The sequence below is a fragment of the Pinus tabuliformis genome, chromosome 9, assembly GCF_031772625.1.
Source record: "Pinus tabuliformis cultivar Carrire ecotype Pingquan chromosome 9, CPIR1, whole genome shotgun sequence".
Lineage (NCBI taxonomy): Eukaryota > Viridiplantae > Streptophyta > Pinopsida > Pinales > Pinaceae > Pinus > Pinus tabuliformis.
In genome coordinates this window covers 179,599,699-179,618,626 of record NC_142307.1, presented here as the reverse complement: position 1 = coordinate 179,618,626, position 18,928 = coordinate 179,599,699, and the positions used below count along the sequence as shown (strand labels likewise).

At 38.4% G+C, this 18,928-nt stretch overlaps 1 protein-coding gene and 2 long non-coding RNA genes across 3 annotated transcripts; 1 reads left to right on the top strand and 2 right to left on the bottom strand.

Annotated features, from left to right (window-relative positions):
- The first annotated feature begins 1,174 nt into the window (after positions 1 to 1,174).
- LOC149147697 (uncharacterized) lies at positions 1,175 to 2,337 on the top strand. Its single transcript, XM_089442606.1, has 2 exons — positions 1,175 to 1,909; positions 2,186 to 2,337. The coding sequence occupies exon 1, from the start codon at positions 1,226 to 1,228 to the stop codon at positions 1,865 to 1,867; it is 642 nt and encodes a 213-aa protein (XP_089298732.1). The 5' UTR covers positions 1,175 to 1,225; the 3' UTR covers positions 1,868 to 1,909; positions 2,186 to 2,337.
- Positions 2,338 to 2,731: 394 nt separating this feature from the next.
- On the bottom strand, positions 2,732 to 4,498 carry LOC149147696 (uncharacterized). Its single transcript, XR_016263229.1, has 2 exons — positions 4,402 to 4,498; positions 2,732 to 3,156 (listed from the first exon to the last, which is right to left on the bottom strand). It is a non-coding gene; the product is annotated as an uncharacterized LOC149147696 (long non-coding RNA).
- A 4,836-nt stretch (positions 4,499 to 9,334) lies between these two features.
- On the bottom strand, positions 9,335 to 9,753 carry LOC149147695 (uncharacterized). Its single transcript, XR_016263027.1, has 3 exons — positions 9,718 to 9,753; positions 9,511 to 9,579; positions 9,335 to 9,403 (listed from the first exon to the last, which is right to left on the bottom strand). It is a non-coding gene; the product is annotated as an uncharacterized LOC149147695 (long non-coding RNA).
- Positions 9,754 to 18,928: the final 9,175 nt, after the last annotated feature.

The following is an 18,928-nucleotide window of genomic DNA, read 5'->3' as shown; positions in this document are numbered from 1 at the left end:
ACCTTCATGGAATATGAGGGAATATTCATAGATCAAGGCTTAAGTTTTAAAAATCTTCAAGTTAGTTGTGTTCTTTTAATTAATTTATCTCAAATTAATTATTTAAAAAAATGTCATATCAACACATGTCATAAGAAGCATGTGCAATTCATAAGCAAGAGTATTGACTCATGATATTGTAACAAGAGCTATTAACAAGTTAAGAATTTCCATGATAATATAAGGCTGAATTTTCATGATTAAGAATATTCATATATATTTTTTAATATATATGCTTAACTCACTTATTAACCTTTTTTATAATTATTAATAATAACAATTTAAAATAAGATTATAATTTAATTAATTTCTTTATTTTTTTAATCTTATAAATATGAAATATATCATACATTAAGTGTTTTAATAATTATTATTAACTATTTATTTTTTATATTATTTGAAAAAAAAACTTATTACTTAAATAATCTATTTTTAAATTTCCATCCTTAAAAAATAATTTGAAAATTAACTCATATATTCCATTAACGAACTATTTCAAATAGCGAAAACAAAATTCCCTTCAAAATTCCTAAATGTGAAACTTCTTGAGTGTAACAAAAAAAACCTTTATGTTAGCATATAAACTTTAACGCCCATACAAATCAATTATTACAATTGATTTCTATTTAATTTCTTATTTAAAAATATCATAAAATATTACCAAAAAATAATTGGTTTTTTATTTTGTTAACGCAAAGAAATAATTAAATTATTTTCTTTAATAATAAGAAACGATAATCCAAAATATTATTAAAAGATATTAACAATGAACTGTAATCCCAGAGTGCCTTACGAGTAAATGGCATTCCACTCTGCTGCACCGAAAAGTGTTGGCCAATCACACCCTGCTCTTTCATGATTTCATTGCCAACCTTAAAAATCATACGCGGATATTTTTTATGTCTCCGTGTGGAATTGTAAAAAACGACTCTTAAAAAAAACTATGGCAGTCAAATGCAAACGACACTCGCGTCACCGTTGCGTGCAGCAACCGACTTCCTGGAAAAAGCTGAACTTTGAAATTTGTTTAAAAGAAGAAAACGATGTGATTGACCGGCAAACCCGCTATACAAGAAATTCCACCACCACGCTGCATCGGAAAATTGCTATAAATACCGATCACCTATAGGCTATAACCATATACCACCCAGTTCGACTTTTGGAGCTCTCTACTGCCACGAAGAAGATGGCTCAACTTGGAGCGATGTCTTTCATTAGTAAGTTATTGCTGGTTCTGCTTGTTAGCTGCATTTATGCTGCAAATCCCTCCGCTGCCTCCTATTATAATTCCCCACCTCAGAAGCCTTACCTTTACAAATCACCTCCTCCTCCATCTCACATTCCATCTCCAGTCCATTATAAGCCGCCCCCTGCACCTACACCCGTCCCCAAGCCACCAGTAGTGGAGAAACCACCGCCCGTGCACAGCAAACCTCCTCCTAAGGCGGTGCCAGTTTCTCCTCCATACAAGTACAAATCTCCACCTCCTCCCAAACCAACTCCTGCTCCATATGCCAAGCCTCCACCAGTTGAGAAGCCCCTTCCTCCTCCTTCACCACCAAAATCATGGCCAACTCCTCTTCCTCCCCACCATGAACACCACGAACACCATAAACCTTCTCCAGTGACCAAACCACCAAAAGCTGCTCCAACCCCACCAGAAAAACCATACGGATACAAATCTCCTCCTCCTCCAACGCACGTAGTAAGTCCTGCTCCCCCCAAACCAGTACCCACTTTACCCTCTCCCCATCCCAAACCACCCGTCTACCCTTCACCACCCACACACCACTACTCTTACAAGTCTCCTCCGCCGCCGCCATATTAAATTCTGCAAAGCAAATGGAGAGCACCATTGTTGACTGATAAGGTACGCTATTCTTCTTTATAATTATTGTTTGAGTTATCTTTGATATTTCTTATACAACCTATTGCTTTCATGCCAATCTTAAGAAAGTTATATGTCAGTAAGCATTGCCAAACACAAACCTAAATTTTCCTCACTAATATTTGAGAACTTGTATAGTTTTACTCTTCTACGGTTGATTGTTGTTGGCATTATAACTATCGATTTTTTTGGTGTAGATCAACTGCATTGCAGTCTTTCGGATCATGTCGAGCTTATCATGTGAATGCTTGCTTGCAGGTTATTAGGAATATAGGGAGATATGATGGAGAAGATAGATATATTACTCATTAAGCTGCAGACTTTGATGAGCTGATTATAGTACACAGCCATATCTGCCAGAAGTTCATCTTGTAATTTGTTTTCTAAACAAGGAAGGCTGCGAAGCAGCTAGTCCCTGCACATAGTTCTATACAGCCAGACACAGCCACATAGTTCTATCTAGCTCGTTTAGCTTCCGAGACTTGTTATATGCAATTCACCTTTTGAGGGTCATACGCCTGAGCACAGCCAGACACAGCCAATGTAGCCATACATAAGCACCAGACATAGCTGCCAGACATAGAGGGCTGTCGAATAATATAAAATGCACCAGTTATTTCAAAACAATGTACCAGTTTATGTTGCTAGGCCAAAATCACACAACTGCAATAGAAATAGTCACATGAGCAAGTTTCAGTAATACATAAATCGCGGGGCCCAAAATCACACAACTGCAATAGAAATAGTTACATGAGCACTATATACTAAAGATCTGAACATTATTGAATAACTAACTTGCAGAGAATCATTATCAATTCAAGATACACCAGTTTATGTTGCTAGCCCAAAATCACACAACTGCAATAGAAAATTCAAGACACGAGTAACATGAAAACCGCCGTGAAGCTTACATTTGACCTTGAAAATACGCATTTCTTATGACAGACTGTAACATGTGAAGAATACAAGACAAGCACGAATGCTAACAATTAGGACATTAGTCCGGCATCTGAGCAGAGACGATAGAAACCGCTGTGAAGCTTACATTTGACCTTGAAAATACGCATTTCTTATGACAGACTGTAACATGTGAAGAATACAAGACAAGCACGAATGCTAACAATTAGGACATTAGTCCGGCATCTGAGCAGAGACGATAGAAGCATAAAAAATGCGAGTTGCACCACCATGGCTGACCCAAATGCATATTTGAAGCATCCGTCGTACACCTGTAACAGAGAAGGAAGCGGGGAAATAAGACAATGCATAAAATAATGCAAAAGAGATGTTATTGTTTTTTTGGTTTCTTTTTTCTTTGTCTTTCGACTTTTACGATGTCAATAATCAGAAGAGCCATGAGAACAAGTGCTAAGAGAAACAATGCTGCGAGTTGAGTAAGTTGGCTTATGCTAATGGATTCCATGTTATGTGAAGCGGGAAGATGTATGTGAATATCCAAGTGCAGAAGAGGCCAATTTATAAAAAAGTTCAACGTGTTTGTAAGCTGGTTTTAAGTGTGAATGGAGCTAAAATACTTGAAGCTCGGATGGAGCAGGGCAGTATTTAATGGTCGGCATAAAACGAAAAGCTTACGTTAAGTGAGCAATCGGTGCAATTAAGTGATCGATATGACATGGGGAGCAAATGGCATATGGAATGATGTATGTGGCGGCAGAAGTAAATGCGAAATTAGGTGATGTATTTGACATCGGGCAATCTTGGTGGTAAATTGGGTCCAAGCTATTCTAATAAACAATTGGCTAGACAGGAGATCTATGTCAATATCTAGGTGCAGGAATAAGTACATATACGGATTGATTTGGAATGGAGCTGAAATACTTGAAGATCAGATTGGAGGAGGCGAGTATTTAATGATGGGCATAAAATGAAAACCTTACGTTAAGTGAGTGATCGGTGCAATGAGGTGATCGATCTGACATGGGGAGGAAATGGCATATGGGATGATGCATGTGGCGGCAGTAGTAAATGCGAAATTAGGTGGCATAGAAAGTCTGTCAGGAAGTCTCTCTGTTTTGATCTTCATTTCTCAAGTTTTGATCTTCATTTCTCAAGGGATATCTAGTGACAAGACACCATGGTTGAGAATTCACTGTTTAGTTTCAAGTCTAGGACACATAGTTGGAAGACTCATATATTTGCATAAAATACATAGTGATCTATTATACTTGATTCGACATTGATTTGCCCTGCCCTTCTCAGAAGCAGCTTTTCTGTTCATTACAAAGGAAGGGTGGTCTATAGATTATGCAATATATATGTAGTATTTGACGTATAGCAACAACAGCAATGGTCTAAGCAATGGGAATAGCACTAATCTAATGCTTATCTGACTAATCAAGTATGGATATCACAAAAAACACTTAGGTCTAATTTCATATCCGGATTAAAGAAATGTTCTTGATTAAAGAAATCTTGTCTTCACAACTTTTTAAACGTTGGCCTTTAATGCATACCTGACAAATTGTACAGAAGCTCGTGTGCATCGTACGTTAAGCAGAGGATAGGGTTGAATCCATGTAAAACTTTAGCAATGTAATTTTTTCCTGAAGTAACTCAACTTGTCACCTAGAATAATTCGAGAGAAAAATAAAACAGTTAACTCTCAGTTCATTCTAGCTTCAATACAATGTAAGCTAATTTACTAAATTATTTTCCCTGGCGTGGGGTATCTCCTATTATAACTAACAGAATCCAGGTCTCTAATAAACCCAAAAGAAAACAAGAAAAGCAATGGAATTCTAACTTACTGTGTCGAGGTCCCATGAACTCCACATAGAAATTATTGCTTGAATCCTCTACATTCTTCATTTTAAAGCCTTTCATCATACTGCCCATTGACCAACACTTTCCAGTGAATGGAAGCCAGCCAGAGAAGAAAGACGAAAACTGACATATTATAGAGGTGCAGTCGCTGGACAATATCTGTGTACCCTACAAGAAATGTCTGAGAAGCCGGGAAAATCACATTCCTCATTAATACTACGGCATGAGAAGGGATGTTGCAGAACTTCTCATGAACTTACAGGATCAGAATACTTTTTCATTGGAGTTAATACTTATGTATTGCAAGTTGTGCTCATCACAGATCCTTACCATAACTTCATGCTTTCGATGACAGGAGCAGCTTTAGGCTGACTGTATTCTTCATAATATTTAAAATCTTATCAACAAGAGAGAGAGATTGCAGAACTTAATGGTTAAGTTTTACCTAGTTGACCACACTTTTGGGGACAAGTTGAAGTTCCGTAAGCATATTAGTGTTCAACTAGTTACACCAGTAATTGGGCATATCCCTGCAGTTGGTTATGATAACTAAATCTTAGCCATAATGAACTGAATACCTTCTATGGTGACTGTTGGTCAACGTATTCTTTTATATCACCAAAACTGTAACAATCCACTGTCAACTCTTCATGCTTGAGTGTAACATTATGTTCAGGAATGAGGAATGAGCAAGAAACTTTTAATTGTCATCATTAAAAAAACAGCGTGTAGCTAAAACAAAAGATGTATATTATGGATCAATCTCCAATGCAACAGTCTTAAAAACGCAGCCAGAAAACCCTTCAAACAGCAATCCCAAAATTTCTACTATGAAAATTTAGCTAACCAGATCTGAAAAAATTAAGCCCTTTTAGCCTAAGGACAGAATGTGGATTAATAGTCAGTCGAATTTCGCAGAATGAAGGGCTATTCTAACTGCTTGTAGCCATTCAGGTCTACTGAAGGAGCAGCTTTAGGCTGACTGTATTCTTCATAATATTTAAAATCTTATCAACAAGAGAGAGAGATTGCAGAACTTAATGGTTAAGTTTTACCTATTTGACCACACTTTTGGGGACAAGTTGAAGTTCTGTAAGCATATTAGTGTTCAACTAGTTACACCAGTAATTGGGCATATCCCTGCAGTTGGTTATGATAACTAAATCTCAGCCATAATGAACTGAATACCTTCTATGGTGACTGCTGGTCAACGTATTCTTTTAAATCTTATCAACAAGAGAGAGAGATTGCAGAACTTAATGGTTAAGCTTTACCTATTTGATCTCACTTTTGGGGACAAGTTGAAGTTCTGTAAGCATATTAGTGTTCAACTAGTTACACCAGTAATTGGGCATATCCCTGCAGTTGGTTATGATAACTAAATCTCAGCCATAATGAACTGAATACCTTCTATGGTGACTGCTGGTCAACTCTAAATAGAATGAAGGTCACACATCCTACAGGTATTGGCAGCAGCCTATCACTGTAACATAAGCATGGTATTTGTCTACAGTCTTAAAAACGCAGCCAAAAAACCCTTCAAATAGCAATCCCAAAATTTCTACTAGGAAAATTTAGCTAACCAGATCTGAAAAAATTAAGCCCTTTTAGCCTAAGGACAGAATGTGGATTAATAGTCAGTCGAATTTCGCAGAATGAAGGGCTATTCTAACTGCTTGTAGCCATTCAGGTCTACTGAATGAAAATTTAGCTAACCAGATCTGGAAAAATTAAGCCCTTTTAGCCTAAGGACAGAATGTGGATTAATAGTCAGTCGAATTTCGCAGAATGAAGTCTAGGTAATAACCAATTTCTAGTGTCTTGTTCATAGTTTCTGGTACAAGTCAACCATCGTTGAGATTTGCAAGCTGAGTTTCAATTCGATTGACTTGAATAGATATCACTAGGTCCAATAAGTTTTGAAAAGTATCCCAACTCTACTTTGCACTTTTGTTATTCTTGGTGTGATGAAAAGATCCAATTCCACAAACAGAGTAATATATCCAATGGCTTCATCCTTTTTCAAGTAAACAAGGTCACAGCTGTCATAATCAAAGGTGACAAGGGGTTTCTCCAAATACATCCATAAACCCTTGCTACAACGATGGGTTGTCATATGACCAGACCAAATATGGTATTTGGCCCCATTTAGATAGGAAAAATTGTTTTCCATCCACATATGCCAAAGGCACCAACACTGCCTTGGAGAAAAACTGCAGTGTTTTAGTTGAAAATAGAGAAAAAGGAGTGTGCTCCCCTAGAAAAGGACACAAATTTGAAAGAAATCCCCATAAATCCACTGGAAAAACCCTAGAAATTTATTGCTATCCCAACAAAGTGCTAAAGAAGACTCTAGTTTCAGACTTGAAACAACATTAAAACAACATTGAATAGAGATGGAAGAGTTCACACTATCTCTAATACCAATGTAAATGTACTAGAATTAACACAATAACACCATGGTGAGCCTAACAAACAATGTAAATGTACTGAGATTAACACCATGGCTGTAAAATGAAACAAAAAGAAGAGGGCTAAAAGTCCACAACTGGAAAAGCGTCTTGAAAAATTATAATATACCATGAAAAATATAAAGCAAAGTGTACCATGCCTATAAAAAGTGGTTCTCCCATTCAGAGAGACATAACATGAAAAATATAAAGCAAAGTGTACCATGACTATAGAAAGTGGTTCTTCCATTCAGAGAGATATGGATCGTTGGAAACAAGTGTCCTGTGAAGTCCTAAAAGGTATCTAAAAGCCCCTGAAGACAGTAGAAACTCTTAGAGCCACACTACTTTCGACATCTCTGACCTGCCGAGTTAGTCATCCTAAAACTAGTGGCACAGCCTGAAGAACTACAAGTGCAAAAAAGAGGTAAACTATTAAGAAGAATGATTAAAAAATAATTACTATATTCCTTAACCAAGTGAAACGCCTATAAATAAAGGCTAGCAAACCCTCTTCCTGCTTTATGTTCACCCCAGAATTGGAAAATAACAGATCTCTATACCCCAATACTGTTGAACTACACAGAGCAATCCGTTTCCTCACCATTCATCCTACCACTACCCCAACATAAATTTGACTTGGGGTTTCTTCCATGACCTCTATGTTAAGCTAACCTAATTTAACTTGCATCAACGTTCAGGAAGGTTATATTAATCAAAATTGTGGACATCATCTTAGTATTGAAGATAGTGGCAATTTTTAGAATTGTTAGCACCTTACGTCAATCAATCGCACAAAATGAATCTACCTTGGAATTACAGTGACAAAAATTCACCTCAAAATGATCAATGGTTACCATGCTACTTTCTGAAAATACAAGCAATGGGGGATAATGACACCGCAGAGCATATGCTAGACCCAGAAAAAGACTCAACCCATGAATTTATGATGTTTGAGAACTTCAATTGTGAAAAACAGGCATAAGAAATATAGGCACAAACAGATTATATATTATCATACCAAGCAATTGAAACAAGAGGTTGAGAAAAGTACAGATCCAAAAGAGCATCTATGCTCAACCATTGTGATGTGAGCTGGTTGTTTGTCGTATTTTTCCTGGACTAAAAGAGTTGGACTAAGGGTGTTTTAGAATTTCACTTATGAGAATAAGACACAAGGCATATGTGAACAAACAAATAACAGATTATCATACCAAGCCATTGAAACAAGTGGTTGAAAAAGTAAAAAATCCAAAAGAACATCTATGCATAACAATATAAAGCTGCTTTAGCCATGTGATATAAGTTTGTTGTCTTTTCCCTTTAGAAAGGTTGGACTATGTGCTAGGAATTCAATTATGAAAACAGCACAAGGCATATAGGCACAAGCAGATTACAAATTATCGTACTAATCAATTGAAAAAAGATCTTGGAAAAGTACGAATCCCACAGAGCATCTTCAACCATATGCCATATGCGTGGTTGCTTGAGCCCTGTGATGTGAACTTGTTATGAAATAAGGTACAAGGAACATGACCACAAACAGATTTTCTATTACCATTTCAAGCAATTGAAGAGGTTGAAAAAGTACAAATCCAAAAGACCATTTATGTTCAACCATATGCTGGTTGAGCCCTGTGACGTGAGTTGTTTGTTTGTGTCTCTGCCCTTAGATTGGGGAAGTTTTAGAACTTCACTGCTAAGCTTTAAATAGATATTTTTGAGCAAATTTTTATGTAATTTTTTACTCCATTAAATAGTTCTATTGTCTGTCAACATTGTAATCCTATTGCTAGTAATATGGGAACTTGGAAGGTCGATATGTGGAGAAAGTCCCCTGATATGGAGGCCATGTTCAGTAGATAGGGCCGAGAACGGTGTTTATAGGATTCTTGGCTAGAAGACAAAAAAATTTACAAATATCAAAAATACCCAATTGTGACTTTGCTTACATCCTAATATCTCCTACTGGGTCTCTCCAAGATGTAAACAAAAATATGTTATCCTATTAAGATCACCTCAATCTATGAAAGTGTTATCCAATACGATCAGAATTCAAGAGAAGTATTGTTCAATTTGCGTGGTGCTGGAACATGAATATTAATCAATCCCTACACGGTTTGATTGTGTTGGATTCCTGGCTTAGCATCTCATAACATAAATATTCGTAATTTGTTTAGGAAGCATAAGCATAGAGAAAGAAACTGTACCAGAGTCTCCAAAGACTTCTTGTATGTCTCTCCTGTGATGGATGCCACAACATTGATGTTACTTTTTGTCATGTAGAAATTCAGCAAACTATGGAACCTTCTCTTATTTAAGAATTCAAATAGCATTTTTCATGCTCACCTTCCAAATTAGGAAAACGGGTTTGCCTTCTCTGCCTACCAATTTCTGGAGTATTTTTCTTCTCAAACCCTGCATTCAAAATAGCCAACATACAAACCACTGAGTTTTCATCAAATTCTCCTAACAAATCCGTTTGTTGAACAACTATAACATATCAAACTTGTCTCGTTTTTAAAAATCACGGAGATAGATAGAGAGTGACAGGACCTTCAGCTGCTGTGCAATAAGAATCCCTGGATACAGCCTACACTGCTCCAATCTGCCATTAAAGTCACTTTCAGCTCTCTGGTAAGAACAGAGCATATAGATACAGAGATTTTAAAGAAGAAGTGCCGGCTTTAATTAGGACTCACCCCTGCAGCTTTCATGAAACTCTCAGTTACACGATTCAGCAGAGGATGACCCAAATCGAAAAGGGATTGCCCGTCAAATTTCTTCAGATCATTCAGAAGACAATATGTGAGCTGTTTGTATCAAGAAGACAAGAATTAATTGGTCGTCTATTAACCGTGTTATTTTTCAACCAAGTAATTTATTATATTTAAACATAAATTGAAGTTCATTAAAATTATTAGTAAAGTGAATATGCCGGTTAGAAGCATGCACAAAGAAACGCGGCCACATGTTAGCAACATAAAGTGTCTTCTCGTACACAAGACCAACTAAACAGCAAGAACCAACTGCTCCAAGCTGTGGTTTTGTGGACCAAGCATTTGTCACAAGAGACATAAATCCCTCTTGAACTTACGATCTTAGCATCGTTGTTCCTTTTCACTGTTGTGACTGTGATTACCTTCAGGCTCTGTCAACCTAGCCCTCTCTCTCTGAATGTCTCATCTGTCCGGCCTCTGCTCTGCCTGAGGTGTATTTCTAGGCTTTTGTTGAAAGATTCGTGTAGCAGCCACTGTCTTATCTCTCTAATGTCCCATCCTCTGATCTGTCTCATGTCCCAGCTCTGTGATCGTTCTGGGACTGGTTCTGTTCTCGCTTGACAAGCTGCTTTCACTTGCCTGTAACCCTGCTTGCATACAGATATTGCTGAGGATAGCTCTCTCTGTTCACTCATGCTTGCTGCTTAAGACTCTCTTTTCCCTCTCAGTCCGTGGGCACTATCGGTTCACACCCTTCCCTTCAGTGATCTTGCAATTCCCATTGCCAAACCCTAATACCCCTTGGCCAGAACCACAACCACTGCACTGAACCGCACACCAGGAACTAAGCTTTCTCATTGCATCCGGTTAAGGCAGGAAAATAACATGGTTCCATAGCGTAAAGCTTAGTTAAGCCAGCGGAGTTCACACCCCTAGGCTGTGCACTGCAGGTGGCCCTATCTGTCTATGAGCCCCGGAGAGATACAACTGATTTCTTCAGACAGAAAGCATTGACAGGATATGCCCTGCCCCCTGCCTTAGAGGAAGTAATAACCTACTAGATTCACCGAATCGTCTTGATGTGTTCGGAGATAAAAGACTATCCTATCCTACCAGCGTAGGAATTGGTTTGGAATGCAGCGCCGGAACACAGACATATATAGAGGTAGAGGTAAGGCTGTTTCATGCTCACCTTCCAAATTAGGAAAACGGGTTTTCCTTCTCTGCCTACCAATTTCTGGAGTATTTTTCTTCTCAAACCATGCATTCAAAATAGCCAACATACAAACCACCGAGTTTTCATCAAATTCTCCTAACAAATCTGTTTGTTGAACAACTATAACATATCAAACTTGTCTCGTTTTTAAAAATCATGGAGATAGATAGAGAGTGACAGGACCTTCAGCTGCTGTGCAATAAGAATCCCTAGATACAGCCTGCACTACTCCAATCTGCCATTAAAGTCACTTTCAGCTCTCTGGTAAGAACAGAGCATATAGATACAGAGCTTTTAAAGAAGAAGTGCTGGCTTTAATTAGGACTCACCCCTGCAGCTTTCACGAAACTCTCAGTTACACGATTCAGCAGAGGATGAACCAAATCGAAAAGGGATTGCCCGTCAAATTTCTTCAGATCATTCAGAAGACAATATGTGAGCTGTTTGTATCAAGAAGACTCGCCATACCTTCACAGTCATATCTGAGGAGCCTGAATAGACCGGGACGGACGCTCACGCTAGGCTTACCGGGCCATACGAACCCATTGCCAGACATACCGGGCATTTCATAGCGGCGGAGAGCTAGCACATAGGGCACACGCTTCGATCCAAAGATTGAGAGGTGTTCTCCGAGGGGCCGGACCTTGAGGTGTCCTCTGAGGTGCTCTACGGGTATAGATCCAGATCTAGTTGCAGTCGAGGATCCTATGTATAGAGAAGACCCATTCGAATTCAGAGCGAGGGCTTTGACAGGCGTGTCTGAGATTAAATTTGAGTCCCTGTGTTTGGTTTTCCCCTGTAGGGTTCTTAACAGAACGTGCGGCACACGCTTCGATCCAAAGATTGAGAGGTGTTCTCCCAGGCGCCGGACCTTGAGGTGTCCTCCAGAGGTGCTCTACGGGTATAGATCCAGATCTAGTTGTAGTCGAGGATCCTGTGTATAGAGAAGACCCATTCGAATTCAGAGCGAGGGCTTTGACAGGCGAGTCTGAGATTAAATTTGAGTCCCTGTGTTTGGCTTTCCCCTGTAGGGTTCTTAACAGAACGTGCGACGAAGGCTAACAGCTATTGAACCATGGTGCATCATGGCATGCACCAGCTGCCAATGTAGAACATTGTAACAGGGAACACGGAGCTTTACTAAACCTTCGCATACCCGGGCAGAAGTAATGCTAACATTAAAACCAGACACCCGTGACGGTTAGCAAAAATGCACCGGGCTTATTGCTTTTAAGCTATGGTCGAGCCTCTTCCGCCTCGGGAAGAGGCCAAATAAGATGGCGAAGTTTAGCTGCGAATGAAACTTAGCATATGCCCCGCACAAAGCATTTCGAAACTTTAGCATAACAATCGAAACAACCGAATAACACCTTCGAATTAATGCTATCTCCGTCCGGAACGATTACTATAGTCCCTGCCAGATGCCAGATGGCAGGGACTAATAATAGCATTCAGCTACTTCTATAATAATAGAATATCCTGATTTCTAAGAAAATAGAATGCTTCTGTTGAATTGCCATGGATTGTCCTATTCTCGTCGTCTTGGATGAAAAGAAGGGACAATTTTCTCTTAATCATCCACTGGAGCACTACATAAGAGATTAATAACAAATAAGACAAGTCCAAATGATAATTGCGTACGTGTTTCATTCTCAATTCATATCAATATTTTGGCCTCGGCATCAAATAAGTATACGCCCATCGAGAGCATAATCAAATTTGAAATTTTAATGAATGCCCTGCCATGGAAATCATAATATCAGGGAATAATCTGAATACACTATTGACTGATGAAGATAAGACAGCTATATTAATATAAAATAAGATGAGCAAATTTTCATGGCAAAGGACTAATCGAACTAAGAAATTCAATTAAAACCACACTACACATTGATCCAATGTTAATAACTGTTTATGAGATTAAAGGTTTGCATCTTTAATGTTGAAATTTTCTGATAAATTCCATAACAGACAGACAAAAATTGCTCTGTTTTTGCACTCTGTTTTTGCACAGAAAAACAGAAAATCGCTTACTCGAAATGGTGTTTCAGCAACACAGTTTTTTTTCAGTTGCTGTAACTTGTGTTGCCGCAACGCTGTTCGTGGTATTGCAGCAACGTAAATTTTTGGAGTCAAGTATTTTTTGAGTTACGGTGTAATAGCAACAGGAAAAATAACTTGTATTTATTAAAAATAAACTAATTGTTACAGATTTGTCTTCCTCATACTGAGGGAATTTCACGTCTATTGCTAAACATCTACTTCAGAAATTCATTAAGGAACGCTTCTCTTCCACACAGATAAACATCAAAAACGAATTACATTCAAATTTCTGTACTGCTGTGCATTTTCCTTTCTGCTGTCTACTGCGTTGTTGCATCTACTCCTGTTGTGCACTGCTGTGCATTTCACTGTTCTGAAATTATTCTTCTTCCTCACGCTGCTGCGTGCTCTCCTCTGCTCTGTGTGATTCTTCAGCTGCTAACCTTAAAACAGAACTGCTGTGTGATATTTATATGCTAAAACATATCTGATTAAAACAATAAAATATTACAAAATATCTTCTAATGTTTATCTATGTATTTAATGCAGCAAGGCGGTGATGCTTCTATCAAAAAAACAAGTCGGCTGTCTGCAGGGGAATTCAATTGAAACTTTAATGCATATTAATGTGCAAAAATATCGGGCTTGACTTTGATGCACCGATCAGCCTGGAGTATTTACTGCAGATCAGATTCTTGTCCAGCTGTTCATTGTTGCAGTTGGAATTAAATTCCAACACTCCCCCTTAACTGCAACTGCTGCATACCCAGACATTTTCTGAAATGATCAAAACCTTTCTTTGCTAATGGTTTTGTCAAGATGTCAGCTAGTTGATCCTCTGTTCTGCAATGCTGCAAAACAATCTCACCATTGTTAACCAATTCACATATGAAGTGAAATTTGGTGTCTATGTGCTTTGTTCTTTTATGAAAAACAAAGTTTTTAGACAATGCTATTGCTGAGCTATTGTCACAGTAAATGGTTGTGCCCTTTTCTTGTTCATGACACAAATCTTTGAGAACTCTTCTCAGCCACATTGCTTGGCATGTTGCTGCTGTTGCTGCCACATACTCTGCCTCTGCTGTTGATAAAGCCACAACTGGTTGCTTCTTGGAAGCCCATGAGATGGCTCCCGATCCCATATGAAACACATATCCCGATGTGCTTTTCCTATCATCAACACTTCTAGCCCAGTCACTGTCAGTGTAACCTGTCAACATGAAACTTTCAGAAGAGGAGTATAAAATACCAAACCCCTTCGTTCCATTCACATACCTTAGAATCCTCTTGGCTGCCTGCCAATGAGTCTCTTTCAGTATTTCCATAAATATGGAAATTAAACTCACAGCGTGCATAATGTCCGGCCTAGTTGCAGTCAAGTACATAAGGCTGCCAACTATGCTCTTGTACAGTTTTGGATCAAAATATTTGTTGCTGCCTTCTTTGGTTAATTTCAGCCCCACTACTGTTGGAGTCACAGTAGCCTTGTTGTTCTGCATGTTAAATCTCTTCAACACAACTTCTACATATTTATCTTGAGAAATGAAAACACCATTTTCACTTTGGTCTACTTCAATTCCAAGAAAATATCTTAAGAAGCCCAAGTCAGTCATTTCAAAATTCACTCTTCATGACTGCTTTAAAATCAGCAATGAGAGAAGCATCATTGCTAGTAAAAATCAGATCATCTACATATAAAACAACAATAATAATCTTACCGTCATTCTGTTTTATGTAGAGTGTGGGTTCACCATCACACTTAGCAAACCCATTCTCAATTAGATAAGCATCAATTCTGCTATACCATGCTCTTGGAGCTTGCTTCAGCGCATAAAGAGCTTTCTTCAGTTTACAAACTTTATGCTCTTGGCATTCAACTTCATAGCCCGAAGGTTGATCAACATAAACCTCTTCTTTTAACACTCCATTCAGGAATGCAGATTTAACATCCATCTGATAAATCTTCCATTTGTGTTGTGCTGCAATAGACAACACTGTTCTCACTGTTTCCATCCTTGCTACTGGTGCAAAGGTTTCATCATAGTCTTTGCCTTGTTGCTGTTTGTAGCCTTTTACAACAAGCCTTTCTTTGTGCCTGTCAATTCTGCCTTCAGCATTGCTTTTGGTCTTATAGACCCACTTAACTCCAATGGCATCCTTGCCTTCAGGGAGGTCCACTAACTCCCATGTTTTACTCTTCTCAATTGCACCAATTTCTTCATTCATTGCTTCAATCCATTTATCTTCATTTACAGCATCTTCAAAATGGATTGGGTCATCAATATGACAATACAAAGCGAATAATGAATTCAGACCGGTATTGTTACTTACCTCTCCTTGTTTATAAATCTCACTCAGATTTTTGAATCTTGGTCTTCTTGGTGTGCTTGGAGTTCCATCCGAACTTGAAGGTATATCTGATCCCTGTGGTGTTTCAGCAACAGCTGTTTGTGGTGTAACAGCATCTGTTCTTCCTTGACTTCTCAAGGCTGTTCGAATTCCAGCTTGTGGTGTGGTTTGTTGAACTTGCTGTGGTGTAGGAGGAGCCACCAAGGAAGGATTATTTGCTGCTGTCCCTTCCTCTTGTTCTTCATGAGACACAATTGTCTTCACATTCACTGTTTTCTCCAAGCTTCCATCCCAAGCTTCATCTTCAATGAACTGCACATCTCTTCTTACTATTAATTTCTTGGTGGATGGATTATAGAGTTTGTATGCTTTTGACTCATCACAATAGCCAATAAAGACACACTTCTCCCCCTTACTATCAAGCTTTTGCCTTAGCTGATCTAGTACATGTGCATATGCTACACAACCGAATACTCTCATGTGACTGACAGTTTGCTTTTGACCACTCCATGCCTCTTCTGGTATTCTGTTCATGACAGCTTTAGTTGGGCATCTATTCAAGATGTAAACTGCACAAGTAACAGCTTCTTCCCAATACTCATGCGGCAAGTGTTTTGCCTGCAGCATACTTCTGACCATGTCAAGAATGGTCCTATTCTTTCTTTCAGCAACACCGTTTTGTTGAGGTGTATACCTTGCGGTGAACTGCTTCTGTATGCCATTCTCTCTGAAAAAATGCAGAAAGTCTTGGGAGATGTACTCTCCTCCTCTATATGTTCTAAGCACTTTGATATAATGCCCACACTGCTTTTCAACAAGAGTTTTGAAGTGGCGGAATTTCTCAAACACTTCACTCTTTTGTTTCAGCATATACACCCATGTCTTTCTGGTGTAATCATCAATAAAAGTTAAAACATATTTATTTCCAGCAAATGATGGTATTTGCATCGGTCCACACACATCAGAGTGAACAATTTCCAAGGGTTCTTTTGCCCTTATACTCTTTCCTACTGGAAAGATTTCTTTGTGTTGCTTGCCCAAGATGCAGCCTTCACAAAGGCTGTCTGGTTTCTCAATCAATGGTAATCCCTTTACCATGCCCTTTCTGTGAAACAGATTTAGGCCTCCGAAATTGAGATGTCCAAATCTCAAATGCCACAACCAATTCACATCTTTCACTTGTTCCTAAAAGACTTCTTGTGTTACAGCCGCAATAGTTCTGCCTTCCTTCAAATCTGCCCTGAGTTTGAGAGGAAACATTCTATTGCTGGTCATCTGCACCTGTGCAATGATCTTCTTACTTGGAGGTATGTCTCTGATAGTACACAAATCATCTTTGAACAACATGTTGTAACCTTTGTTTATGAGTTGTCCAATGCTCAAAAGATTACATTTCAGACCAGGTACATAGTATACCTCTGGCACAATCATATGTTCTCCATTTTTTTCTCGAATACTGACTCTGCCCTTACCCTTGACAGTTATCTTATCATCAGTCCCTGTTGTTACCTCAGATTTCACATTTTCATCCAGATTGGCAAACATTGCAATATTTCCAGTCATGTGATTACTACAACCTGAGTCTAAGAACCAAAAATCTTCTTGTTTGTCTTGTGCTATGTTACATGTTAACAACACGTTCTTTGGGTTCTTATCTTCTTCATTTGCAAAATTAGCATTCTGTCTATTATTCATGTCATTTTGTTTTTTCTTGCATTCATTGGCGTAGTGCCCAAATTTTTTACAATAATGACATTGGACTTGGGATTTTTCATAGCTTTGTCCATGAGCTTGTTGTTTTCTTGAACCTTCAGCTTGGTTCTGATTGCAGCTCCTTCCGCTTGTGCTAGCAGGATAATTTCTGCCTCTGTTTTGGCTTCTTCCACGACCTCTGTTATTTGCTCTGCCTCGACCTCTTCTTTGGCCAAAAGACATCTGAGTCTTAAATGCTTGCTCAAAAGAGGAATCTGTTCCTCTACTCAGTCTGTGTTCATGAGACAAAAGTGAAGCACTCAACTCATCTACCGTGAACTGTGAGAGATCTTTTGTTTCTTCTATTGCTACCACAATAGATTCAAACCTTGAGGGTAAACATCTCAAGATTTTCTCTACAATCCTTCTATCTTCAAGAATCTCACCATGAGATCTTATCTGGGTTATCAAGCCAATAACCTGAGTGAAGAATGAATCTATTGTATCAGATTCCTTCATGCTGAGATTTTCAAAGTCTCTCCTCAACATCTGCAACTTTGTAGTCTTCACCTTCTCCATGCCTTGATAGGCAGTTTTGAGAATATCCCATGCCTCAGATTTTGTTGCTGCTGCAATCCGCGGAAAAAAACTTTCATGTACTGATTGGAAGTGGAAAAAGAGGGCTTTGGCATCCTTCTTTCTGTCGCCCTTCAACTGCTCTCTTTCTGCTACTGTCAAAGCAGCCAATGTTGTTGCATCTGCAGGTTCAGCATAGCCATTTTCAACCAGCTCCCATATTCTTTGAGAAGCAAACAATGCTTTCATTGTTATGGACCAATAACTGTGATTTTTCCCATTAAACTATGGCAGTTGGGAATTTTTCAAACCTGTTCCAGCATCTGCCATCTTGACCTGTATTGGTAAAGAAAAGATACTGACTGTATTTTGAAAATAAGCAAAAACTTTCTCTGCTGGAAAAAATTCTACTCAACAAACTTCTTACAGTTCCTATAGTGAAAAACAAGCTCTGTTTTTTACTCACTGAGTGCCTAGACCAGCTCTGATACCATGTTGGAATTTTCTGATAAATTCCATAACAGACAGACAAAAATTGCTCTGTTTTTACACTCTGTTTTTGCACACAAAAACAGAAAATCGCTTATTGGAAACGGTGTTTCAGCAACACAGTTTTTTTCAGTTGCTGTAACTTGTGTTGCAGCAACGCTGTTCGTGGTGTTGCAGCAACGTAAATTTTTGACGTCAAGTATTTTTTGAGTTACGGTGTAACAGCAACAGGAAAAATAACTTATATTTATTAAAAATAAATTAATTGTTACAGATTTGTCTTCCTCATACTGAGGGAATTTCACAACGTCTATTGCTGAACATCTACTTCAGAAATTCATTAAGGAACGCTTCTCTTCCACACAGATAAACATCAAAAATGAATTACATTCAAATTTTTGTACTGCTGTGCATTTTCCTTTCTGCTATCTGCTATGCTGTTGCATCTACTCCTGTTGTGCGCTGCTGTGCATTTCACTGTTCTGAAATTATTCTTCTTCCTCACGCTGCTGCGTGCTCTCCTCTGCTCTGTGTGATTCTTCAACTGCTAACCTTAAAACAGAACTGTTGTGTGATATTTATATGCTAAAACATATCTGATTAAAATAATAAAATATTACAAAATATCTTCTAATGTTTATCTCTGTATTTAATGCAGCAAGGTGGTGATGCTTCTATCAAA